General features: G+C 44.9%; 1 protein-coding gene across 1 annotated transcript in view; it reads left to right on the forward strand.

The window, feature by feature from the left end:
- Positions 1 to 26,316, forward strand: part of VPS41 (VPS41 subunit of HOPS complex) — a 120,480-nt gene that overhangs the window by 89,167 nt on the left and 4,997 nt on the right. The window contains exons 17-28 of the mRNA XM_081165111.1: positions 1,955 to 2,047; positions 3,626 to 3,753; positions 5,266 to 5,410; positions 6,736 to 6,777; positions 6,900 to 6,950; positions 9,354 to 9,491; positions 10,953 to 11,007; positions 12,559 to 12,699; positions 14,006 to 14,142; positions 20,378 to 20,477; positions 21,635 to 21,679; positions 26,212 to 26,291. Coding sequence (XP_081021237.1) covers positions 1,955 to 2,047; positions 3,626 to 3,753; positions 5,266 to 5,410; positions 6,736 to 6,777; positions 6,900 to 6,950; positions 9,354 to 9,491; positions 10,953 to 11,007; positions 12,559 to 12,699; positions 14,006 to 14,142; positions 20,378 to 20,477; positions 21,635 to 21,679; positions 26,212 to 26,291 — 1,155 coding nt within the window. The remainder of the gene's footprint in view (positions 1 to 1,954; positions 2,048 to 3,625; positions 3,754 to 5,265; positions 5,411 to 6,735; positions 6,778 to 6,899; positions 6,951 to 9,353; positions 9,492 to 10,952; positions 11,008 to 12,558; positions 12,700 to 14,005; positions 14,143 to 20,377; positions 20,478 to 21,634; positions 21,680 to 26,211; positions 26,292 to 26,316) is intronic.

A 26,316-nucleotide genomic window follows, 5' to 3' on the forward strand; every position in this document is an offset into this window, starting at 1 on the left:
TTGATTCCAAAACATAACAGATTGGTATTCGTTGCCACACGGAAAGCTTGGCAGAATATGCTGCAAAACTGTTCCTGAAGTTTAAAATGCAGCAAGATGCACAGTTTTCCGGATCTTGTACAATATGTTACGTGTTAGTAGTAGTGACTAACAGCCAAACCGCACCCCCTCCCAGGTTGAAGTGTACCCCTTTTCCTTCCTTGCAGAGTTGTATTTGTTCACAAAAGCCCCTGCTTGGAGGAAGAGAGCAGAGACGGTCTCTGTGACCTTGTGACTCACTTCTTTTGCGCATCCTTTGACTCATTAGTAACAGCACCAAGAAATAATTACGTCTCAGGCAAACAGATGGCTGTTCTGTTGTGCACTACAAAAGATAGGAGGGAGAGGGAAGAATTCTGCCACTTTCTGTGCCTTGCTAGCATAGCAAACCAAGTAATCTAATGGAGCATGTTTGTTAGCAAGCTTTTAAGTTAATAAATTGCCCATGGCATACAGCTGAAGGACTGTCACTTCCAGAGCAGTAGAAAGCATTTATGCACATGCCCTTTAATAACATATACACATTTTCTTTCTGAGTTTTATGCTTTCCTATTCAAAGTCGATGAGCCAAAAGGGGCATATTATTAAGATCTCGCAGCAGGTGGCCCCTTGCTGCTTTTTGAGCTGTTAAATTCTGTTCAGGAGTGTGAAGGTGTTGCAACATTGCGGCTTGTCTTGTAGCATCTGCCTTCCTATGGAATTAAAGATAGAGGGGGAAACAACAGCACGACTTGCGGGTTTTTAGAGGTTTGGTGTGTACTTTGCCACATTGGAAGATAACCTCTCAAGTCCGTTTGCCTCTATTTCGCTTCAATAAGGGTCTTCAGAATGTGTATAGGTAAAATTGTGATGTGCTGCTTTCACCACTCCCTCCTGAATTTATTTCCTGCCTGGATGTGAATGTCTTGAGCAGATGTCTCCACTTATGCCATCCAGCAGACTGTAAAATTTAGAAAATATTCGCAGGCTTTCCAGAAAGCCTCTCTGTTAAATTACTGCCTTTCTAAACAGGTGGTTGTTTTCACCTTTCTGAAAGCAGATCACAGAAAGACAGGAGATGCTGTGCAATAAAGCTCCTCTCTTGTAAGCTGCAATGTTAACATCTGCTGCTCTTATCCCTCTTGCGGTGATTCTAATCTACCTTGAGCCACTATGGTTCCGTGGTGACGTAGTCAACAAGTACTAGGATCTGTCATGTGCATCCAGCTTAATCACATAACAGGGTCCTCAAAATGTGTCTGGGCTGCAAGTTAGTTTGCTCCTGCTGCTAACTTTTTTTTTTTTTACTTGGATCACTTAAAAGGCCCTGAAATAAAGAGTTATACCTAGTTATTGACCCCTTCCGTGCTGCTTTGGAAATGCATTTTGTGTCAGAATATAGTTGGGCTCAGTTTTGCACAAAAGATACTATTTGCTTTCTATTACCCTCTTAAGCATCACTTTCCCCCCCCCCCCGGCCAAAATCCCTCCCCAGCAACTGTACAAGGGACCATTCATAGGCATGGAAACAGGGAGTCATGTGCCCTTTTCTAGGTTTGTTCTCCAGTATAATCGCTTCCCTTACTAGAGAAGAGCTCAGTTTCCTACAGGAAGAAACCCAAAACGCCTTAGGACTTCAATCAAGCCTACCCTCTTTTCCTCCCCCCTATTTAAATGCAACCCCATTTATCTGAATGTGTTAGGTGTTCTTTGGACCAATTGGGATAAATTTTATTGCACAGCTCTTTCAAAATTGCCACCGGTATAATTTTTCGCTACTTCTGTTGAGAACGCTCTCAGAATGTCTTGATGCTGGTAGCATTTTACTGCATTCTAGTTTTCCATAGCAATTTGAGGAGTCACACAAGCACTCACAAAATTTTGTTCTCTCTCAAATGCAAGGTTTGAGCCTCTTTTGTTCCGTTTCCTCTCATAGGCGATTAGCCGCTATTTGCCAAGACGGGATTCAGTCCTGAAGCCTTTTATCTATGAAATGGTCCTGCATGAATTTCTGGAGAGCGACTATGAGGTACCACATTATCTCCCTTGAATGCCATTGACAGGGAATAGCAGCTAGCAGCGCAGTGGTGAAGCAGAGATTGGGGTGAGGCATAGCAGCTGTCACAAAGATACATGGCTGTCACACAACCAACAGTGAGCGTCAGCACTGTGAGCCAGGCAAGGATCTTGTAAGGACACAGCAGACAGTATAATTTCATGTGGCCAGCAGCTGCCACTCTGCTTCCTGGTATAGCACAATGGTGCAGTTCACAGCTGCTGCTCTCGTTACATTCACCCAGAGTCCTTGATGCCGTTGCAGCTATGTATATCCTACGTAGAGTACCCTTAAAGCAGTGTAAGATCAACGGGCTGCATTCAGCCAATGAAGAATTTCTCCCTTGAAAAACTGTCAGTGACCCATCCCACATGAAAAAACCTTTGCAGTCTGGATGCTGGCAAGAGCTCTTGCATGGTCCGTCCTTCCCATTTCATGCAGTACCAGTTGCACTCTAAGGCAATATACAAATGCAAGAACGCCGTTTATTGGTTCATTCATATGCAACCATGTAAAAATCCCAGAGCAGTTTATGTCACAAAACCTCAAAATGCGAAAGAATCCACTCAACATATTCAATTTGAATTCTGCACCAGTCTTCAGCAACCTCGTTCCCTCCAGATATTGTTGGCCTACAACTCCCATCAGCCTTTGCTGGCTAGTGCTGATGGGAGTTGTAGCCCAACAGTGTGTGCAGGGAGGGCACCACGTTGCCAAAGGCTGCCGTACGGTATTATCCGGTATACAGAAGAATACTGCAAAACATAGGAGTGTTCAGGAAGCTGTTTGACTGCAGGCTGGAATAGGCAGCAGTTTATATAAATTTGTTGAGTTATCTGTTTTACTAAATGAAAAAGGGCTGTGTTGCATTTGCGCCGCAAACAGCACAATAGTCTCCAAAGTACTTGCAGGTTAACTTCAGCAGTGATAAGTGAAAACAAAGGGAACTGTAAAATGAGCAAATAAATGCATGAATAATCAATGACCTGCTCTTCCATGGTCTTGGGAGTGTATTATCTTATAACTATTCTAGGAGAATTGAAATAAGCAGAATATTACTTTCTTCCTCTGTTCAATTATTCTAAAGTGAGACAATTTAGTTCCACTTCGTTATTCATAATAGTAAAGGTAACATCTCCATACTCTCTGGATTCTATATTTGAAAAATGTCAAATGTCTCAGTAATTTAAGCGCCCCAGAATAGGGGGTGGGGGTGGGAATCCACTTCCATTTGTTCAATAGCAGGCTCTCATTTATATATTCCCACACATAAATCACCTTGGGTCAATACAGCCAAACACTTACTAAAGGTAGCTTACCAGAGGGTAAAGGGAACCACTTCGTGATCCAGATAGATAGATATCGCCCAACTTGTGTGGTGAACAGAGTTTTATAGCACTTCAGCACTTGAAATCCTGGGAAACAGGGAGTGGGGTGGCTATTCTCACCACTTGGGAAGATCTTCAACTTTTTAGGCAATGGCTTTGCTTTTTTAAAAGTTTGCATGCATGGGTTGATGAATGATGACTGATTTTTTTTTTACATTTCAAGGGTTTTGCAACATTAATTAAGGAGTGGCCTGGGAACCTTTATAACAACGCAATCATTGTCCAAGCAGTGGTGGACCACCTGAAGAAAGATCCACAGAACAGGACTTTGCTGAAAACTCTTGCAGAGTTGTAAGTCTATAATGAGTTTGAACGGCTGCCCTGAGAGATTGTTTCACTGTTTCTGTTCTTTAAAGAACTGAGCATGTTTAACTACAGTTCCCTTCCTTGGATCACCAGGGTTTAACACCTTTATCTCTACGGAGAATTAGTTTGTGCTTCTCCCACCCCTTATTTCACAGTAGCTGGGCAGGTTTGCATCCTTCGCGCGCTCTCTCTCTCTCTCTCTCTCTCTCTTTCTGTGTGTGTGATCTGTTGCACTAGGGAAAGCAGAATAGAATGTGTCATAAGGAAGCCATTTTTAAAATTGAAATTAGCCTTGGTGTGTATTACTTAAGGGGTATTTTGCAAGGTACGGGAGGGACAGAGTCTCGGACTGGGGCACCCAGAAACCAGAACCTTCTGCACCTTCCTTCCTTCCTTGTGTCGCTGGTGTTCTTCACCCCTTGCAAACGAGGGTAGGTGCTGCCATATGGGGCACCCCATGGGCATGAACACTGGCATGCATCATGCCAATCAGCTCATACCAGAACCCATGAAGCCCTAACATTCATGCCAGCTCTTTGCTGAGCACCTTGTCATTGGCAGAACCTGCCTCATCCATCCCTCCTTCCTTCCAACTTTCTTCACAACCTAAGCACCACTCTCTCTGAGATCGCATCCTCAGCCTTTTGCATCTTCGCCTATTTTCAATGGAGCCGGACACTGAGCGATGGAAGCAGTGGGAGAACCCTCTTACTTTATTTTGTTTTTACACATGGAAGCGTGGTTTCCTTCTCTCCCCTTTCTGAGTATCTCTGCCGGTCCTCAGGCCAAGTGCAGTCACTTGACAGTCGCCCTTCATGTTGGCCTGGCTCACACATTTTGGTAAGCCAAACTGTGGCTTACTGGGACCACATGAACATTTGGGCTCTCAGAGAGAAGCTTGCTGCCATTTTGCTCTTGGCCAGCCTTTTTCACTCCCGTACTGTACTGAGCTAAGCCCAAGGTTTGACTCTGCATGTCATCCCAACCCAGTCTTGTAGCTAAGTTTTCTCCTTGCTGACCATGAGCTGCAGCCCAGATTTCTTTGCATGGTTCCAGGAAGCCATAGTTTGGTTTACTGTGACGTATGAACCAGGTCATCGTGTTCCCACCGCTCCCCTACCCAAAAGAAAGCCTAAGGATGTCTAGGTGAAAGGAAATACATCCCTACAAATATCCCTGTGTTGAAGTGCAATTCTTCACCGTTTGTGTGAAGCTTGTGGCAACCTCTGAAATGTTTCTTAATGAGAAGATGGGCCCTGGGTTATGGGTCATTGGTGTCCAGTACACAAGAACAATGAAGAACCGAGAATTGCATCCAATTACTTTTCTAATACATATATAAGGAAGAAAAGTATTTTCCATTATTCTAAATGATGGCCCAATGTTTAAGCAATTTGTGTCAAGCTTTTAGCAAAACTGTGATTTCTGTGCTGGTGGATGACTTTTTCAAAAGGCCCACATCTAGGTCTATTCATAACGTATGATCCTCTTTTTCAGGTACACCTATGACCAACGCTACGGAAAGGCCCTTGAAATTTATCTCACACTGAGACATAAAGATGTTTTCCAGCTGATCCACAAACACAATCTTTTCAGCTCCATCAGGGACAAAATTGTTCTGCTAATGGAGTTTGATTCAGAGGTATGATGGCTTTAAAGTGGTGGGGGTTTTTTTATATACTCTTGGCTGTAAGAATTTTAGCAGATAGGAAAAAAATATTATTTAACCAAGTGAACTTCATATTTTGGATAAACTGATGTGTGAGAATGTCGACACCAAATGGCTGAATTGGTTATATTTTCACAAAAAACTTTTTACATTGAGTTTGTTTTTACCCTAATGCTTCTGGGGAGGAAACCTTTATTGTTTGACATTAAGGAAAAGAAAATAGTCATATAACCTTGGGGAAATAATATTTTGTGTTATTTGCATCCATAAATCTAGGTGGAAGAGCCAAATATAAACAGCAGGAATCCAGACATTGTGAAATTTGAAATAGGTCCTTTTTGAAGATCCCTATAACCTTTGCCCCAAAATATGTCACTTAATGAACCAAAGTGCTAATTGTTTGAAGAAACAGTTTTAATTTAGCACACATCACACATGCAGTGTAGATATTCTCGCCATTTCCCCAATTTTCCGTTGGCTAATCTACTTGTGAAAGCTCTCCATTCTTTAACCTGTGTTCAAAAAATAAAGTTGTGTGCCTGGAAAAAATCCTCTTTGCTTTCGATCAGTTGACCAAAAACTCTCAAGTTTTGGAAAAGCTTTGGACAGGGAGCGTCAGAGGCATTGAGCATTGGAACCTGCTTTCATTTATGTGACAGCAGCTGTTTCTCAAGTCTTAAGGCAGATGTAAGCATTTAAAATAGGACCAACTCTGGCAGTATCTAGATGTTGTAGACTACAACTCCCATCACTGTTTCCCGGTTGAGCCATTCACTTCTAACTGCAGTGAAAAGAGCACTGCAATAATGAGTTGTGCAGATCTTCCGCCCCCCTTCCTAAGGGTGAACATAGCCTTGAGGAGGCCTTGGGATGAAAGCCACTAAATATTGCGTTTAGTTTAATAGGAGTTTACGCAGAGAATTTGCATTGTTATGGCTTTCACCTTTAATACGTGTTCTGTATGCCTATATAGATCCAGCACATGTGACACTCTTCCACTGCCAGCCAAATTCCGGAAAGCATTTTGCTTTCTCACCAAGCACCATCTGTCTTCGCTGGCTGTGGAAGCCCCACATACGCCGGGGCTTGTAGCCTTATTGTAATACAACCAGCAAGCATCTTGTTATTCCACCGACAGTCCTGCTGTCTCCTTCCCAACACACACTATAAACTGCATAGCATTTTTTTCTTTTTCATAAGACAGAGGAAGTTCGTTCGAAATCTGTATGTACATATAACTGTGTTAAATTGTGATTTTACATATCTCTTATCTGCCATGGGCATTTTGTTTGTTTTAGAAAGCAGTTGACATGCTTTTGGATAATGAAGACAAGATCTCTGTGAGTACAACCATTTCGTTATGTTTTGGCTGGCTACTTCCTATCCCTCTCTGTGAGCAAGAGATTTGGCCCAGAAGCCAACTTTTCTTATCTTTTCGTATCTTATCTCTTTCTCGTTTTAGATTGATAAAGTGGTGGAAGAATTAAAAAACAGGCCTGAATTGCAGCATGTGGTAAGTGGCGGTTTAAGGTTTCCATGCAGATTTCAACCGGTGTGTTCCTGGTGCAATCAGAGGCATGAACTGATAAATATCCTCAATGGCAACTGAACAGGTCTCCAACTTCCAACAGCAGTGTTGCAATTGGCGTGGGGGAGAATACTTTCATAACTGACACTCAGAAGACGCTGGTTGTGGGGAGACATTTCATTAGTCTCGTCAGTAAGGAACCACACTGAGTAAAATAAATGGTTTGAATTTGTCTTAAGAAATATTGAAAATTAATGAGTGCTAAAATGTTGAGGTTATAGAAAAAAGGGGACTACAGCTGTAGAAGATTAAGTAAAAGAAAAGAACAAGGGAAAATTAGATAAACTCAAGGGGGAGGATTTGCTGAAACAAATTTGGAAATTGGGATGCAGAAAGGGGAGGTACGGGGAAGTTGGTGAAGTAAGGTTTAAGAAAAAATGATTTGAAATTATACATGTTTGTTTATGTGTTTGTTTGTTTGTTTGTTTGTTTGTATTGTGTATTGTTTGTGTTTATATAAATTGTGAAAAACCAATAATTTTTTTTAAAAAAATTAAAAATAAAATAAATGGTTTGCCCACAAGATCTGTGCTCGCTAGGCCCTCTATAGCAGGGCAGCCCAACTTTTCATACCAAGTGGGCTGCGAGAGTACTTCGATGCGGAACCCACAGGACACCCTTGTCAGGAAGGTGGGGAAGCACAAAGTCATGCTGCCTTCCCAAAACAGGGTAAGTGAGGCGCTGGGCTTTGGGAAGGAGGTGTGAGGCTCTGGCAGGGTCCTAGAGCCCTTCCACCCTCTTCTCAAAGCTGGGAAAGTGCTAACTAGGCTTTGGAGGTTGAAGAAGGACTCTAGGACCCTATCAGAGCCTCTCTCCTACTTCCCAAATCCCAGCACCTCTCTTACCTGGCTTTGGGAAGGCAGCGCAAGAGCTGGGGGGGGGGCTGGGGGTCAAATGTTGCTAAGGGCAGCCCCCAAAAAAGGCCTTGAGGGCCGAATGCGGCTCCCGGGCTGCGTGTTGGACCACCCTGCTCTGTAGCAAAACAGCTGTCCATGCTCCCAAGAGAAGTAAGATTTATCACTGTATGAATCCAAAACACTTCAGGCCTAGCCTAGCAAAAAGCCTCTCTCCTTCCCTGTGTGTGTTATAGCCCCCGAGATATAGCAAGGACAGGCCTGTGCATCAGCAACAGATGTTAAGGCATCACTGTTGCAAAGTGAAATATTTTCGGAGGCTGCTCCTTCCCAGTCTCTGGATATAGTCAGCCACATCCTAGCCTGAGCGCCTTTCAAGAGTATTATAAGACCTACCACTTCAAGCTGTCTTTTGTGGCTTAGGACCAGGGGGCAGACAAGATGAGCTTTGCGTGGTTCCAGGGTACGGATCCTTTCCTGGACCAGGAGTGGAGGGTGAGAGGCGTGTTTAACTATCCTCCACTGATTCTCCCTTTCAAATGCCAACCGCTCCCATCTCCTCTGGCCATTGGCTGTGCTGGCTGGGGGCTGATGGGAGTTGGAGGCCAGCAACTTCTTGAGTCCAGCGTGCAAGCTGCTTTTGCAGCTAGATCTGCTCCTGGTTTCAGAGGAACAAAGTGGTGCCTAGAGTGAGGCTATTTGTGAAAAGAATTACTAGGGCTGGGGAAAGTTAAGCAGCTCTTTCTCACTATGGATGATTTGCTGCAATCTCCCCCCACCACAAACATGTTGGATTCTCAGCCTTGGTCAGAGGTAACTGGCCTTTCTCCAGGCATTCGGCTGAGATCCTGGCTGACCTCCCCGTCTGCGTCTCCCGGCAGGATACAGGCAAGGTCTTTCCGGCGATCCCACTCAGTGTGAGAGGGACACACCAACTCCTCCCTCCTCCCTGCTTCCCTCAGGGAGGGGAAAAGAGACAGACAGAAATCTATTTACATTGCTTTATTTCTGTCATACCAGCAGTACAGAGAAACACGTCTGCACTCTCCAGTCTCTAGCAGTAGAGAGCGAAAACTCCACCCCTGTACTTCCAGTACAGGTCAGATGACACTCTGAGCTAACATCCGGTGCTCAGTACAGTGAATAGACTGCCCCTTTGTTCCAATAGTACAGTCCCAAACATCAACATCCTGTTTTGCATTCCAGCAACTTGCAGCTGGCTTTCGCATTGCTGCTTTTTCCTGACAAAACACACCATCACTTCACTCCCCATGTTGGTATCGGTCAGCAATGCTAGAGGGGTCTGTAACACCTGGACGCAGTAGTATTTTACCCCGTTTCCTTGGGGAATTGCACTTCTGGAGCTGCAGGTCTTGGGTCAGGTGTTAAGATTAGTCTGGAGCACCTGTTTGGTCCTGTGGCCATATAGATCATGGATGTTTCTGTTTTTTCGTTCTTTGGGTTGATTTTGTAGTACCTGCATAAGCTGTTCAAGAGAGACCATCACAAAGGACAAAAGTATCATGAGAAGCAGATCAGTCTGTATGCTGAATATGACCGGCCAAATTTACTTCCGTTTCTCAGAGACAGCACTCATTGCCCTTTAGAAAAGGTGAGGAAAAATCCTTTAGATGTATCTTTTCCCCCTCTCTATTTTCTTTGATAAATATTAAAGCTGTTGGTTATTTAGCAGTGGGTTTGGGGGAGTTCTTTTTCTCTTTTTCTTTTCCTTCTTCTTTTTCCAGTTGCAAGGTTCCCCCATCCCACCCACCCATGTCTTTGTCACATTTTAGTTGATCTCAACAAAACTGTTACCAACTGTGGCTTTTCAGTTTGCAATTGTGACCCGACTTATTGTGGCTACTCTGTGTGTTATGCTGCCATCTGCTGGAAAGCATGAAAACCACATTGGTTTAGATCTTGACTTTAAGTACGTACCATGATGACTCAGACATGTTTTTCATCCTGTTCTTAATTTTAATATTATTTGAGGTTTTTAATATTTAATTCCAGCCCCCTGATTTTTGTTCACTCCACCAGATGTTTTGGTTACAATTATGACTGAGGTGTTTGCCGTGTGAGCGTGGAATGAAATGTTGATGAAATGCAAGAATTTTATCTATCTGGGCAAGGGACATGTTTATTATTGTAGGGACAACCTAGGCGCCTCACCCCAAGTCAGACCATTGGTCTTTCCAGTTCAGTATTGTCTACATGCGGTGTTTCTCAAACCCTGGGTCGCCAGCTGCTTTTGGACTACAACTCCCATCATCCTTAGCTATCAGGACCAGTGGTCAGGGATTATGGGAACTGTAGTCCAAAAGCAGCTGGGGACCCAAGTTTGAGAAACACAACACTTGGCAGTTGTTCTGCAGGCCTTCAGTCGCAGACCTACCTGGAGATACCAGGGACTGAACCTGCGGCCTATCAGCATGCAGAACGAAAGCTCTGCCACTGAGCTATAGCCCCGGTAATTAATCACGTAGGCATGCAGCCCCTTTGCCCAAGGAGCTCATACATGGTGGCCATCCTATTCCATTTCCACAGCAGCCTCTTGAGGCATACAAGGGATAGAGAACGTCTGGATCAATTATGCTTCACAGACTAGCATTAAACTGTGGGGTGCCAGATTTCCTTTCCACATTTAGGAAGGCAAGCATTAGGTTCTGTACATGGAGCTTGATAAAAAAAAAATCAGGAGATTCTGTAGTTATGAAATATACTTTAGAAAACCTTTATTTGGGGAACAATGCATGACTTATAGGTTTGTTTCATTCTTTGGTAGTGTTGTTCTTTAAGAAACTCAAGCAGGTGTTGGCTGTAATTACTTTTCTTTTATTCTTAGTCCAGATTTTTATAAATATTTACCGTTTCTGTTACATGAATTATGTGCCTTTATAGAAAAGAACTTTGGGAGCCCTGGTGATATTTTTTGGCTGTTATTCCACTGGACTCGGTGCGACTTATTTCTGAGTAAACGGGTACAGGGGCTGTGCTGCTAATTTATGGCAGAGACAGGCTGGTTGATAACTTAAGTTGTGGTCATATTAATTTTCTCCTTTTGAAATCCCAGGCTCTTGAAATCTGTCAGCAAAGGAACTTTGTAGAAGAGACAGTTTATCTTTTGAGTAAGTAGCTGCAAAATCATAGAATCATAGAGTTGGAATAGACCACAAGGGCCATCGAGTCCAACCCCCTGCCAAGCAGGAAACAACATCAGAGCACTCCTGACATATGGTTGTAGCATTTTGATTAATAGCAATGACCTGGTGGTTTTGTTTTTATTAAAAGGTGACATCCTCAACTCAGTATTTCCAGGACCAGGTTCTTACATTGTATCCCTGCTGATCCTAAAAGCTCATGACCAGGCAAGGTGTCTTAACCCCCCCCCCAAACCCAGAGATATTAAAGCCAATATTATGATCCCATACCTGTGTAAGCTCTAGGTACCATCTATCAACCCAGACATAAAAGTCCTGGCTTTGAAAAATGCAGATTCTTAAGACTGTGGCAGATCTCTGCATGGAAGGATGTTGAGATTCCTGCATTGCAGGGGGTTGGACTATATTATTATTATTATTATTATTATTATTATTATTATTATTATTGTTATTGTTATTGTTATTGTTATTATTACTATTTATTATTAGATTATTATTATTATTATTTCATTTTATTTTATTTTATTTTATTTTATTATTATTTTATTTATATCCTGGCCAGAGCCGGACTCAGGGCAGCTAACACCAGTAAAATTACAATCAAAACATAATAGGGGAGGGGGAAAAACAATTTAAAATTCGGGTTAAAAATACAATTTAAAATGCAGCCTCATTTTAAAAGTAGCCCATAGATCAAGACCATAAGGGGAGGGAAACAAAGGGTCAGACTGAGTCCAAACCAAAGGCCAGGCGGAACAGCTCTGTCTTGCAGGCCCTGCGGAAAGATGTCAAGTCCCGCAGGGCCCTGGTCTCTTGTGACAGAGCGTTCCACCAAGTCGGGGACAGTACTGAAAAGGCCCTGGCGTAGTTGAGATGACTCTTGGGGATCCTTTCTAACCCTTCAGTTCCATGATTTCTTGCCACCAATGCCATGTATGTGCCTACACTTGCTGCTCAATGATGGCCATGGCTGTTAAGGAGATGCTAGTGAGCATGACCCTGTCGGGGGTCCTTTTGTCCTGCAGGGCAGTTCAGGTTAAAACCTTGCAGGGGCACATCCTGATTCTGAAATGGCCTGTGCTGTACCTTGTTAGTGCATACTGAGCTTCCCAGCTCAGTCCTATGCATGTTTTCTCGAGTCCCATTGACTTCAGTGGGGCTGATTTCCCAGTACGTCTGTATAGGATTGCAACCTTAGTCTGTTCTCCCCACCCCAAAAAAGTCTGGCTTTAGTTGTAGGATGAACCTGCATCTCTGGACACAATCACGGATGTAGCTCAGTTCAGCAAGCAACTATTAAGACATACACAGGACCCATGTATTTCAGTGGGATTGAAATATATTGCTTTAATTTAATTAATTTAATTTATCATACGTGTTATTAAAATATAAGCCATAAGTGGGACAGGTTTTAGCCACTATAACAGAGGATGTTGTTTCCCCTAAACCCTGAGACCTAGCTTAGCTTGGTGGCGGTAGGCTGTTCTTTCAAATTCCTGGTTTCCTTTGTCATTTTAGGCAGAATGGGCAATAGTCGAAGTGCTCTGAAGATGATCATGGAGGAATTATACGATGTGGATAAGGCTATTGAATTTGCTAAGGAGCAAGACGATGCAGAACTGTGGGAAGACCTCATCTTGTACTCCATTGACAAACCACGTAAGCAAAGTAGTCCTTGCTCAGTTAATTTACTCTGTGTGTGTGTGTGTGTGAGAGAGAGAGAGAGAGAGAGAGAGAGAGAGAGAGAGAAAGAGAGAGAGAGAGATTTTAATTAAGTGTGAGGCAGTGAAAGAATATAATTCATCCCTCTACAGAAGAAAAACAGTGTAGTCAGAGTGATTTGGGATTAATGCCAGCTTGCATGGGGCAGAAGTCTAAATTGCAATGTAATAATTGGAGTATTACAACGTGCTGAGGGAGGAAATATCCTGCAGCATCTGGCACTGATAAGCATAAGTAATTACATTATTCCACAGCTGCTGGCACATGTGCTGTTGGCCGACAAATTGGATGAAATGCTAGCATGTTTTTCTATCTCTGCATCTTCACTGCAAAGGTTTTCAGAAGTTGTACTTTATGTGATTATTACACATCTTTATCTTTCTTAAAATAAGTATTGTTTTAAATGAAAAGGTAAAAAAGATAGATAATAGGCCAGCCATGGGCACCTGTCCGCAGGTGTGATGCCTTGGCTAAGATGCTGTGATGGAATGGCATTGTAATCATCAAGAGTGTTCACAAACAGTCCAGCTACTGTGAGGAACATGAAAGGTCATTGCGGCTGGGGGAGAGGCAGTGAATTCACCCCACAGCGTGTAGGAACAGAAGGACCTGTGTGAAGGCAGATGGAAGCGGAGAAGAAAGAGGTGTTTTATGAAAAAGTGGGTGAGGTAGGAAAGCTAAGCGACAGGATCGCTGAAGGTGGAAGCAGAGGAGCCGTGGACTGAGAAATAGTGATCTGGAGGAATCAAAGATGATGTAGAAGAAAGTGGATACTTATAAAAAGGGAGACGGGGGGGGGGGGAAGCATCACAAGGAAAAAGGCAATGGCAGTGCTGGAAAGTGTGAAGATCAGATGGTGTGTGAAATCCAGAGCCCTGTGTGAATTTAGGGGTGTAGCACGGAAAGCTCTGATGGAAGGAGGAGGCAGGAAGGTTGTCAACATCATTGTCTGCCCCAAAGATAATACACAAGTAAAATGAGGCCCTGTTACTGATGTTTGTAGACCCACGGAATAGTTCAGTAGAATATCTCAAGTTTATTGCAGCTTGTTTATATGGTATGCAACCTTTATAAGCATAGCTTTATAAAATGTAAATTTGAAAACTAGGCCTCTTCCTAGTGAGATCTCTCCCACTTTAGATGTGCCAGCATACTGTTTTCTTTATATTTTCTTTTTTTAGAGAGCAGTACATGCTGTTAAGAGACTAAGTTTCAGATTAACTCCCCCCTTGTGTTTCTACAGCTTTTATTACCGGCTTGTTAAATAACATTGGGACCCACGTTGACCCCATCCTCCTGATCCACCGCATTAAGGAAGGCATGGAGATTCCAAACCTGAGAGATTCACTGGTAAAAATTCTTCAGGATTATAACTTACAGGTAACTGTTACTGCTTTTCAGTGTCCATTCTTCTCATTCCACCACCAGGCATGAAGAATAGAGGGGGATCAGTAAATTTAAAGGAATAGAATACTGCTAAAAGAATAATCATGCTATGAAGGCTTCTTGTGCAGTAATGCTGAACAGTTACTACCATTTTAAAATAATAATAATAATAATAATAATAATAATAATAATAATAATAATAATAATTTTTTATATACCCCGCCCATCTGGCTGGGTTTCCCCAGCCACTCTGGGCGGCTTCCAACAAAGATGAAAAATACATTAAAATGTCACACATTAAAAACTTCCCTTCAGTTGTCTTCTAAATGTTAGGTAGTTGTTTATCGCTTTGACATCTGCTGGGAGGGCGTTCCACAGGGCGGGTGCCACTACCAGGAAGGCCCTCTGCCTGGTTCCCTGTAGCTTTGCTTCTGCAATGAGGGAACCGCCAGAAGGCCCTCAGCGCTGGACCTCAGCATCCGGGCAGAACAATGGAGGTGGAGACGCTCCTTCAGGTATACTGGATGCTGATGATGTTATTACTTTTGTGACGTAACCATTCTCATAACACAACCTCACAAAAACTTTCTGTGGCCTCCCAATTTAGAGGTCCGGTACTGTGGCTGAGGTAGCGACTTTGTGAATTCAAGGCAGAGCTACTTTCCCCACTTAAGTCAATGGTCAGCCCCACTACTGAAGGATATCCCCATCTCTTCTCAACCACTTGACAGCAGGATGGGGACCAAGTCTGTGCAGCTGCTGTTTTGTAGTTGATGGCAGCACAAGTGGATTATGTCCATGCTTGGGTGGGGCATCAATGGATCTCAACACTGCCCCCCTCCCCCCGCTTCTTAATCTTTAATTCCAGGGCACTGGGGAATTTCCTTCCTCGCCACAATCCTCCTGAAAATGGTCTATTTTATTTAGAATGCTCATCCTGCTCTGTAAATCCACAAGCCTCTCAAAGTGGCTTTGAGCAACACAGTCGCATTCAAAAAGACTTGCACCTATGTTCAAAGGAACATGGCACTGGGTTTTTTCAGGACACTCCCCCCCCTCCAGTCATTCTTGATATTCCCTTGTGATGGAAGGTAGCAGGCCTTCTGAGGATTTTTGAGGTGAGTGGGACAGAGCAGCTGAAACTCACACAGGTCTCCCCTTACAATACACCTGTGCTACCCCTGATGTATGCTCACATGCCAGGTTTCTTCCACACTCTTTAGGGGCTGTTAAGCAGCAGCAAATACATTGCCACATGTCCAGGAAGCTTCCTTTTACCAGGTCCATCTAGCCCAGCGTTTTCTACACCGACTGCCAGCAACTTCCCAGAATCTCTGGCTGCCCCTGATTCCTCTTAACTGGCGACGCCGGGGATTGAACCTGGGAGGTTTTGTGCAGCGAGGAGCCAAGGCTAGTTAGGGCTCCCAGTTTGTGTACAGTGGTACCTCGGGTTAAGTACTTAATTCATTCCGGAGGTCTGTTCTTAACCTGAAACTGTTCTTGACCTGAGGTACCACTTTAGCCAATGGGGCCTCCTGCCGCCGCCACACGATTTCTGTTCTCATCCTGAAGCAAAGTTCTTAACCTGAGGTACTATTTCTGGGTTAGCAGAGTCTGTAACCTGAAGCGTCTGTACCCTGAGGTACCACTGTATCTGTATAGTATACTAATTTGTAAGCTTGTTTTTCCTCATATGCATATTCGGCGTTTTTACATGTACGCATTGCACTGTTTGTAAAAAAAAAATACAGTGTGGAAAGGAGTACTGATAAACACTCAGATGTCCCCCCAACCTCTGCTTAAAAACCTCCACCACCTCCTGAGGGAGTCTGTTCCACTGTCAAACAACGCTTACCGTCAGAAAGTTCCTCCTGGTGTCTAGCTGGAATCTCCTTTTTTTGTAACCATCTTATATTTGTGCATCTGGTTCTTCCTGCTGAAGTGCAGAGCCTTACATTTCTTCCTATTAAAGCTCATTTTGTTATTTTGGGCCCAATCTGTTACGGTCATCTTGAATCCCGATTCTGTCTTCTGCAGCATTGGCCACCCCTCCTAGTTTGGTGTCACCTGCAAATTTGATGAGCATCCCCTCAATTCCTTCATCCAAGTCATTTATAAAGACATGGAACAACGGCGGGCCCAATGCACAGATGATTAATGTAATTCCAAATCACGGCCCAGGTGATAGTGTTACCCAGGCTTGTTTTGCTTTAAGCCCCGTGCCCCAGGGGCTCGCCACTGTGCTTAGAAAAGTAGCATGAAGATCTCAGAATTTAGCAATGCCGTTGTCATCTTTGGTGGGAATGATTTAAGCCTGCCTAATAATGATGGCAGTGCTATGAGTTGAAGGCGTTCCAGTATTCATGGCAGGGCAAGACAGAGTTGTCTGTCTGGAATTAAATAGAAAGTAAGTTAAAGCTGCATTCTAAAAGTGCTTGTAGTTTACATCTTGCTCTTCAATGAGATGAATATTAAATCATAAATAAAGTACACTACTGACAGCTGCAGTTTAATTTATATAGCCATAAAATTGTGCATTCTCTTAAAGTGGAGGCACTCGTGCATCAAAAGTGACACATGCCTGGGAGCAGTGTTTAGCTGGAAGAGAATAAATTGCTGTTCCACTGGCAGTGTTTTCTTATTATAATTAAATCACAATTGGAACTCTGACAAGCCTGCCAGAATGAGCAAGATTACATTGAAATTTAGGCAATAAAACAGTAATTTCCTAATTTCGACTCCTGACATATATATATATATGAAGTATCCTGTATTTTCAGCAGCTGTGCTTTGGAAAGCTTATGGGCAAAATCAATATTTTGCTTTCACATATAGATTAAAAGCAAAAACAAAAAAATGGCCATTTACCCAGGGTCAGTTGTAGGATTTTTCAGCACCGGGGCAAGTTAAGTTTTGCATCTCTCTCCATCCCGGCTCTGCTTCCCAAATCAACCATCCACACAGCCTCCAAGCCCCCACCTTCTTCTCTAGTTCTGGCTCTCTTGCCTAGTTCTGCCCTTTCTGTTGCTGAATTCCAAGCTGGCAGTTTTGCTGACAGAAGGGAAGTGTGTGCGCGCGTGTGTGTTTTATCTTGTGGTTACCACCCAATTTCAGGATACTTATTCTACCACCACACACACGTGAACACATGCACACACATACCATAGCTATTTATTTAATAACAAATACTTGTATGTCATTATTCATAATTAAAAATAAATAAAACAGAGTGGTTTGCAACAGTTATACATAAAGCCATAAATAAAAAATGTTAAAATTAGAAATCAGTCAGTCAGTCAGTTTTATTGCACATGGCCAAAGGCTGCCGCAATGTACACAGAATCATTCAACAATTAAAAGAAAATATACTGGATTGATACAAAAAACTTAAAACATTTATGTTATCAAGACATTACCTACTCTAAAGAGAGTTATAAAAGTACCTTAATATACAAATTAAGACATTAAACAATAAAATTTATAAGCTAAAATTATCACATGGCCACTAATATATTAAAAAATAATATTAATTAATTAATTCAATCAGAAATCAGATAATTCTTATTATGGACTTCCCCAGCTGCAAAGGCAGAGAAGGCCTTTATTTAACATGTTCGCACCCCACCTTTCTTCCAAGTTGGGATTCAAGGCATTTTAAAAGCATCCTTTTGAAATATGAAGTAATAAGAACAAACTAGTGGTGAAAGTACAACAAAACACATTTAGAACCAGCATTAAAATTCTGTTGTGGGTGACATCATCACTATTCTGCCTTGCTCGGACCCCACCTGGAATACTGTGTTCAGTTCTGGGCGCCACAATTTAAGAAGAATGTGGACAAGCTGGAATGTTTGCAGAGGATGGAGACCAAGATGACCAAGGGTCTGGAAACTAAGCCGTATGAGGAGTGGTTGAAGCAGCTGGGTGTGTTTAGCTTCAATCCTGGCTAGGCCCTACTCTAGAGAATGGGCAAGAGCCGGGCCTGGATTTAGGACTGGCCAGTCACAGCTTCATATTGGCCCCAACATGTCAGTATGGGACCAGCCACTAGCAAAGGTGCCCCATGTGTCTGGATTTTGGAAACCAAAATGCACCGAAGTAATATCCAGAATTAAAGCTGTCCAGTCGCTTAAGATCCAATTAGAAAAATGTAACAATTTAATAGATGCCACTCGTGTAAAAGATGGGTCCTTTTCAGGCTACACCTCATAGATCAGATTGAATAAGTGATTTCTGGTCATTCCCAGAAATCACTTTTTATGTTTTCAGCTCAGATCATTTTGGTTGAGGGTGGCGAACTGGCAGGCTGTATACAGCCCCCAAGACATTCTTTCCCAGGGGCTCTTTACCTCCTGTTGGCCTCACAATCTTGCCTGGGTGCTTAATTATTGTGCCACATCTATGCCACATGAGGCGACAGGGTGAGATCTGCAATGCTGCTTCCTTTAGCTTTGTACCAATGAAATATTTAGTAACTGATCTCTAATGTGTCCTCAAGAGCAACCAAAACACAAAGCTACATGATGTGCACAAAGTGTTTTGCCTACGGGGAGTGCCATAGCATATTCCCCCCCCCCCCGCATTTATTGTTCTCTACTCCTCTTCATGTGGCATACAGGGACACTTCTTGCTGACACTTTGAAGTTAAGCTTTCATGTCTGTGTCCGTGTGTCTCCCCATCACAGCTGAGTGTGTGCTTTCGTTTTGCAGTGACTTCCGAGCTGATGCATTGCATTATTCACCGCAGAGAAGGGGCCAGTCCTTTCCCAATCAATATATCTGAGCATTTTATAGGGACACAAGGCAGAGCATGGGTCTGCCTTTTGAAAAGAGGCTATGTTTGTTACCCTCCGACCAATATGAAGATAGCAACCTGGAACATTTTACGCTTCCCCCTCTCTGGGGCCGGCTAACACAGCAAGGGCAAATTGCATCCTAATGGGTTTCTGTTTTAAAATCAGTTTGCAAAAGTTGGCCAAGTGGCCGCTAGGAGGCGTGTCATCACCTGCTTAGCACATGATTGCAGCTCTGCCTGAAGGCAATGTTAGTTCAGTGAAGTGGGTCTTTTTCGCTGGAGAGGGGCTGTGCCTGTTCCCTGTGAGAGGCTGCTTTATTTAGCTCATCCAGATGGTTGGTATCTTTCGGGAACTGACAAAGCATTTGCTACTTCAGCTTCCAGGGAGTAGCATCCAAAACGACACCTCTGCTGTGCCCATCCTTTTAGACCTTGTGCCCTCCAAGTCAGTCCAAGGGGGTGCTATGGGGTGCGAGAGAGAAAGCGACCAGGGCAGTTCAAAAAGGAGGGGAGAGGAATTGTGTCCGTGACGGCTGATCTGCGTGCACAACAGACTTCCACTGGCACAATGGAACAACTTCTCCTTCCTTTCCCCACCCCACAAACCCCACCCACAGAATCCGCCCCAGAGGATGGGGGGGACCCTTCTTATCAGATTTATGGGGTGCATAGGGAGATGAGAGGAAGTCCTGTTGCATGAGTGGAACTCCGGGCAGCGTTGAGGACAGTCCTGTGTAGGAAACAAATACAAGACCTGCAACACAAGCTGAATAATATTAATAAACGGCTCATCGATTTCTGGCACATCTAACCCTGTCCAGTTGTACCTGCCTTTTGCAATTAGTCTGGAACGTTGGTCACACTGACAGTGTAAGTAGCTTGGTTCCTGCGATTCACGAGATGAAGAGCTCCGTGTGACTTTCTTCTCTTTTACTGGCTTAATTTTGCCCTTTTCGTTTTCATATTATTCTCTGGAACAGCTTGTGGTATATCTGTTAGGGTGGAACAATCCCACTCACGGAGTCCCCCTGCTGTGCTATTCAAAGCTCTGTGTTAGGTCCTCTAAGAAGTAGCTCTGACGATGAACTGTTGTGATTACCAAATCAGTTTTGATAATGCCCAAAGTCCAGAAGGGTTGCTGTTAAATATTGTGATCAAGCATGTGAAAATTTACCGGGAAAGGACTATTTTAAGGAAATTATCCCCTCCAATAGCTGCAGGTGCCCACTGCAGGGCACTTAGAATAACTAATATATAATTTTGATTACTACATTTTGAGGCTCCGAGTGAGTCATTACCAAAAAGCTTTACTAGTATGAGAATGGACCTTGGCAGCAAAGAATAATGTAAAATATGTAATTTCAGCTTCTGCATAACTTGAGAGTGAAAACCAGCTGAAGCATTGTCACAGTGTTGCATCTGTTTGTGCCTTAGATTTTGCTCCGGGAGGGGTGCAAGAAGATTCTTGTTGCTGACTCGCTTTCCTTGCTGAAAAAGATGCACCGAACACAAATGAGAGGCGTCCTTGTGGATGGTATGTTCAACGCATCTCTGGAAATTTCTGAAGCGTAAAAGCTTCCATTGCTCGCATCCAAACTCTTTGGATTACTTCCATTTTATTAAGTTATTGACATATCCTAAAATGTAGGTTGCAGTAGGTGGTTCTTAAATCTTTATTGGACTTTGAACTTTTTACCATGGGATTACCTTTATTAGTAACAAAACACACGACAGAAAACATCTAAATACGTGTACAAATTTTCTGTAGCCTTATTTAGCCTGCAAAATAGTTTTTAGGGGATATTAAAGGTATCAAGTTCTTATCCTCATGGAGTAGCAGTTAATGAGCATTGTGGAGAGTCTCTTTATTGAATATTACCTATACAGTGGGCCAGTTTTGCATGTAATACTAAGCCAAACTATGGTCTAGCATTAATGTGTGGGTTCCTGCGAAAGAGGTTGTAGCTGCTTTGCTCCTCTATTCCTGCTGCTGTGAGCTGAACCATGGTTTGGCTTGGTTTGTCATCTGAACCTGGATCCGGACCCGCCACAATCCACAGTTTGTCTTTAGGGAAACAGTTTGTGGTTGGTTTTCTCAAGACAAACCATAAGCCCAGGGCTTAGCTCACTGCAGTGGGAGGTCTGGGGGAGCAGTACAGCAACTACAGTCTTCTCTCTGGGAACCCTTGTTCATTCATGCTAATCCATAGTTTTGGGATGCGGGTGGCGTTGTGATCTTAACCACTGAGCCGATCGGAAGGTCAGTGGTTTGCATCCCAGCGACGGGGTGAGCTCCCATTGCTCAGTCCCTGCTCCTGCCCACCTAGCAGTTTGAAAGCAGGTCAAAGTGCAAGTAGATCAATAGGTACCGCTCCGGCGGGAAGGTAAACGGCGTTTCCATGCGCTGCTCTGGTTTCGCCAGAAGCAGCTTAGTCATGCTGGCCACATGACCTGGAAAAACTGTCTGTGGATGAACGTCTGCTCCCTCGGCCAGTAAAGCGAGATGAGCGCCGCAACCCCAGAGTCGTTTGCGACTGGACTTAACGGTCAGGGGTCCTTTACCTTTTTAAGCCAAAGTTTGGCTTACCATTGTGTGCAAACCATCTCATTGCGTGCAAACCTGCCTGAGATAGGTGGTATAACATTATTCAGATAAATTGTCGTGACTTGTACCTGTTCTTTTTCTTACAGAGGAGAATATATGTGAAACATGCCTTTCCCCTATACTGCCTACAGGTAGGATATTTTGTGTCCAAAATACAAAGCCCCCCAGAGAGAAGATCTCTGGCTGTTAGGGTGCTCTGAATCTATGGTAGGTTCAGGTGGCAGGTTCAGGTGAGGTTCCTTGCAGAGATTTGGGGAGATCTTCCCAGAAGCCACTGTTGTTACTGCCTCTGCTTCACCAGCAGCAGCAGGACACCCATGAAGCCTGAGGTGGCTTCTTCAGCCTGCCTGCTTCAGCTGGCCCTGCTTGGCATGTGCTACAATATACCACATACAGTAGCCACGTCTGTGTTTTTCTTCCTATTGCTGCGGCTCCACCGTGGGGGTTGAGGAAGGCCGCTCCCTCCTGTAGGCACACTCCTCCAGGCCTAGGGGGCGGGGCCCACACTCGCCACCGCTACTGTTTTAAGGACACTGATGTTGCCGCGGCAAATGCTTAATATGTTTTTATATATTTTAAAATGTTTTATAGGGGTTTTTATTTTTACTTTGTTGTCCCACCGTGAACGGTGGTTTTTATTGATGTATTTCTATTTTGTTCTGTTTTAGTTTGGTTTGGGGTTGGCTATTGAGTGGGGTGGGGATTTGTTGTGTTGGTACAATTGTTTTGGATTTGACTTGTTTCTATTCTGTAAATGGAGGTTGGTTTGAGGCTTGGGATTGCTACCGTAGTGGGGCGAGGGAGGTATGGCGGTGGGGGCAGATGTCATAGGCGAAGGGGATCGAGATATGGATATGCTCGTACCCCTTCCAATCTGCGCCCCATCCCGAGGGACGAAGGTAGGGTGAGCAAGGATTACTCACCTCCGTCACTGGTGTTGTGCAATGCCAGGTCTATAGGCAAAAAAACCGCCACCCTGCGAGACTTCTTCACCTCGCAGGGGGTTGACCTGGCTTGTGTGACGGAGACCTGGGTGCGCGAAGGGGAAACTGTTACCTTACGAGAGATGGCGCCCCCAGGTTTCTCCGTCCTCCACCAGTCGCGGACTGTGGGCCGGGGGGGAGGGGTGGCATTATTAATCCGAGAAGATTGTTCTTTCAGGGCTCTGCCATCGCCATCGATCCCCGGCATTGAATGTGTTGGCCTAGTGTGGGGCTCCGAGGTGAGCTTGGCTGTCTGGCTGGTGTACCGGCCACCTAGCGCACCAGCAGCCACCCTGTCAGGCCTGTTGGAGGCGGTGGCCGGCTGGGCCTTGGAGTTCCCCAACCTATTGGTACTAGGGGACTTCAACATCCATGCTGATGCCACTCCCTCCTCACAGGCTCTGGACCTGGTGTCTTCCATGGCGACACTAGGGCTCTCCCAGTTTGTTTCGGGCCCCACACATCAAGCAGGCCACACGCTGGATTTGATCTTTGGCGCCGGTATAGATGTGATCATGTCTCCCTCAATGAAGGTGCCATGGTCTGATCACTACGCACTGAAAGCCAGGATTGATTTTCCACCCCCACCCCGCTTAGGTGGTGAGCCAATTTGGGCTCGCCCGCGGAGGCTGATGGACCCTGATAGATTCCGTCAGGCCTTGCGGGACCTTGCTCCCCCTGGCGACTCATTGACTGAGCTTGTTGAGGGCTGGAATACCCAGCTCCTGGCAGCCATCGATGAGATCGCACCTAAGCGCCCTCTGCGACCCCGCAGAAACCGGGCCCCCTGGTTTACCGAGGAGCTTCGGAAAATGAAGCGGGACCTCAGACGGCTAGAGCGAGTATGGCGGGGTGCCCGTGACGGAGCCTCAAGAACATCTTATAGGGTTTTTATGAAAACCTATGAGATGGCAGTGAAGGCCGCTAAGAAGTCTTACTTCTCGGCCTCCATTGCATCCGCTAGCTCTCGCCCGGCACAATTATTTAGTATAATTCGGTCTTTAACGTCCCTCGAAGGACAGCCAAATTTAAATAACAATTCGACACACAGCTGTGAGGCATTTGCGAGCTTTTTTGCGGAGAAGGTCCTGTTGCTCCGCCATGACCTCCCTGCCAATTTGGATACAATAAAGGAACTGGAGGCCCCTCGACTGTCCTCGGGTCCAGTATTGGACCACTTTGACCGGATATCTCCAGCCGATGTGGACAGATTCCTCCAAGCTGGAAAGCCCACCACCTGTCCTCTTGACCCGTGCCCGTCATGGCTGATTAGAGCGTGTCCAGACGAGGTGCGGGGCCCCCTGGGGGATATCATCAATTTGTCCCTTGGCACCGGGATATTCCCAGGGGAACTGAAGGAGGCGGTGGTGCGTCCGCTCTTAAAGAAAACATCATTAGATCCCTTAGATCTATCCAATTACCGCCCGGTCTCGAATCTTCCATTCCTGGGTAAGGTGATTGAGAGAGCGGTTGCTGAACAGCTTGGTAGGTTCCTGGATGAAACATCTGCTTTGGATCCATTCCAGTCCGGCTTCCGTGCTGGCCATGGGACCGAGACGGCTCTGGTCGCCCTAACAGATGATCTCCGCAGACAGCTGGATCGAGGCGGGTCGGGGCTGCTGATTCTTCTAGATCTGTCAGCAGCCTTTGACATGGTCGATCACGAACTCCTGGACCACCGCCTTGCCGACGTGGGGATCCAGGGCACAGTCCTTCAATGGCTGCGCTCGTTTCTCTCTGATCGGGGACAGAGGGTGGTGCTTGGGGGGGAATTGTCATCGCGTCACTCCTTGGTGTGTGGAGTGCCTCAGGGTGCGATTCTCTCCCCGATGCTTTTTAACATCTTTATGCGCCCCCTCGCCCAGCTTGTCCGGAGTTTTGGGCTGGGTTGCCATCAGTATGCTGATGACACCCAACTCTATCTGTTGATGGATGGCCATCCTAACTCGGCCCCAGACACACTGACCAGATGTCTGGAAGCTGTGGCTGGATGGTTACGTGGGAGCCGGTTGAAGTTAAATCCTTCGAAGACAGAGGTCCTCTGGCTGGGGCGGGACGATATGGGATCGAGGGGGCAACTCCCATCTCTTGCGGGAGTGCAATTAGTGCCAGCACCGGCCGTTAAGAGTTTGGGTGTAATCTTCGATACCTCCCTCTCTATGGAGGCGCAGATTACAGCTATAACAAAGGCGGCATTTTTCCATCTCCGCCAAGCTAAGCAGTTGGCCCCTTATCTCTCTCGCCCTGACCTAGCCACTGTGATCCACGCGACGGTCACCTCCAGACTGGATTATTGTAACTCGCTCTACGTGGGGCTGCCCTTGAGACTGACCCAGAAACTCCAGCGGGTGCAGAATGCCGCGGCGAGACTCCTTATGGGGTCTTCGCTGCGAGATCACATTCATCCGGTACTATACCAGCTGCACTGGCTCCCGGTGGAGTACAGGATCAGGTTTAAGGTGCTGGTTTTAACCTTTAAAGCCCTATACGGCCTAGGACCCTCGTACCTACGGGACCGCCTCTCCTGGTATGCCCCACAGAGAAACCTACGGTCTGCAAACAATAACACCCTCAAGGTCCCAGGCCTCAGAGAGGTTAGGCTGGCCTCAACTAGAGCCAGGGCCTTCTCGGTTGCGGCTCCAACCTGGTGGAACGCTCTGTCACAAGAGACTAGGGCCCTGCGGGACCTGACATCTTTCCGCAGGGCCTGCAAGACAAAGCTGTTCCGCCAGGCCTTTGGTCAGGGCGCAGCCTGACTCCCTCCGCTGGCAACCTGCACAGAATTTTGTTTAATCGGTTGCCATCAATTTGATTTTAACTAATTTTTATAATGAAATATCTTTAGAATGTGTTATTATTTGATTGTTTATTTGATTGTTGTTAGCCGCCCTGAGCCCGGCTTGGCTGGGGAGGGCGGGATATAAATAAAATTTATTATTATTATTATTATTATTCCTACGCAGCTTTCCTGGAAGGGACAAGCTAGGTTGCTCCAGGGTATAGAGGAATCAGCCTCTATATCTTTTGCTGCTAGGCTTTCTTCTGATTCACTTAAACCAGGGGGGGTGGGGGGTGGGATCCAAGAATTGAAGGTTTATTTCACAATAGATGCTAAGAACAGGTTTTCTAATGCAATACGATTCATCCCCTGCATCAGTTTATGTATGTGCAGCAGAATGTTGCGGATATGCTTAGAATGCAAATGGCCGTCTCCAGAAATGCATCTGTTTTATTTGAAGGACGTGTTGGGTGCTCATGGAAAGCTAGTGTTGCTCTTGAATTGTGGAGCCCTGGGTTCAAATCTCCACTTGGACCTCAGTCTCTTTCCTGGAGCATAGCCAGTCAAGCACTGTGTTTCTAAGAGCATGGAAACATTAAAAGAACATTTTAACATGGTCAATGTAAGGTCATGTGATGTTACCATAAAAAGGTAGGGAACACAAAATTAATTTGCCTGCCTTTTGAAAAGTGTGTGTGTGTGTGTGTGTGTGTGTACACACACACACACACACACACACACACACACACACAGAGAGAGAGAGAAACTTCAAAATGTCCTTGGATATTGCTGCTTAATAAACTGCTGTATATTGAGGTAGCATCTATCTTGGTGCTTTTTATAGCCTTCAGCTCATGTATTTTGCTAATACATCATGTATTTTTCTCTCTTCTCTTGCCAGATGCATCTAAATCTTTCAGTGTGACAGTGTTTCACTGCAGGCATATGTTCCACAAAGAGTGTTTTCCTGAACTTAGCACAGTAAGTAACCAGCTTAATCTCTGTG

This window comes from Podarcis bocagei, assembly GCF_964188305.1.
Source record: "Podarcis bocagei genome assembly, chromosome: 12".
Lineage (NCBI taxonomy): Eukaryota > Metazoa > Chordata > Lepidosauria > Squamata > Lacertidae > Podarcis > Podarcis bocagei.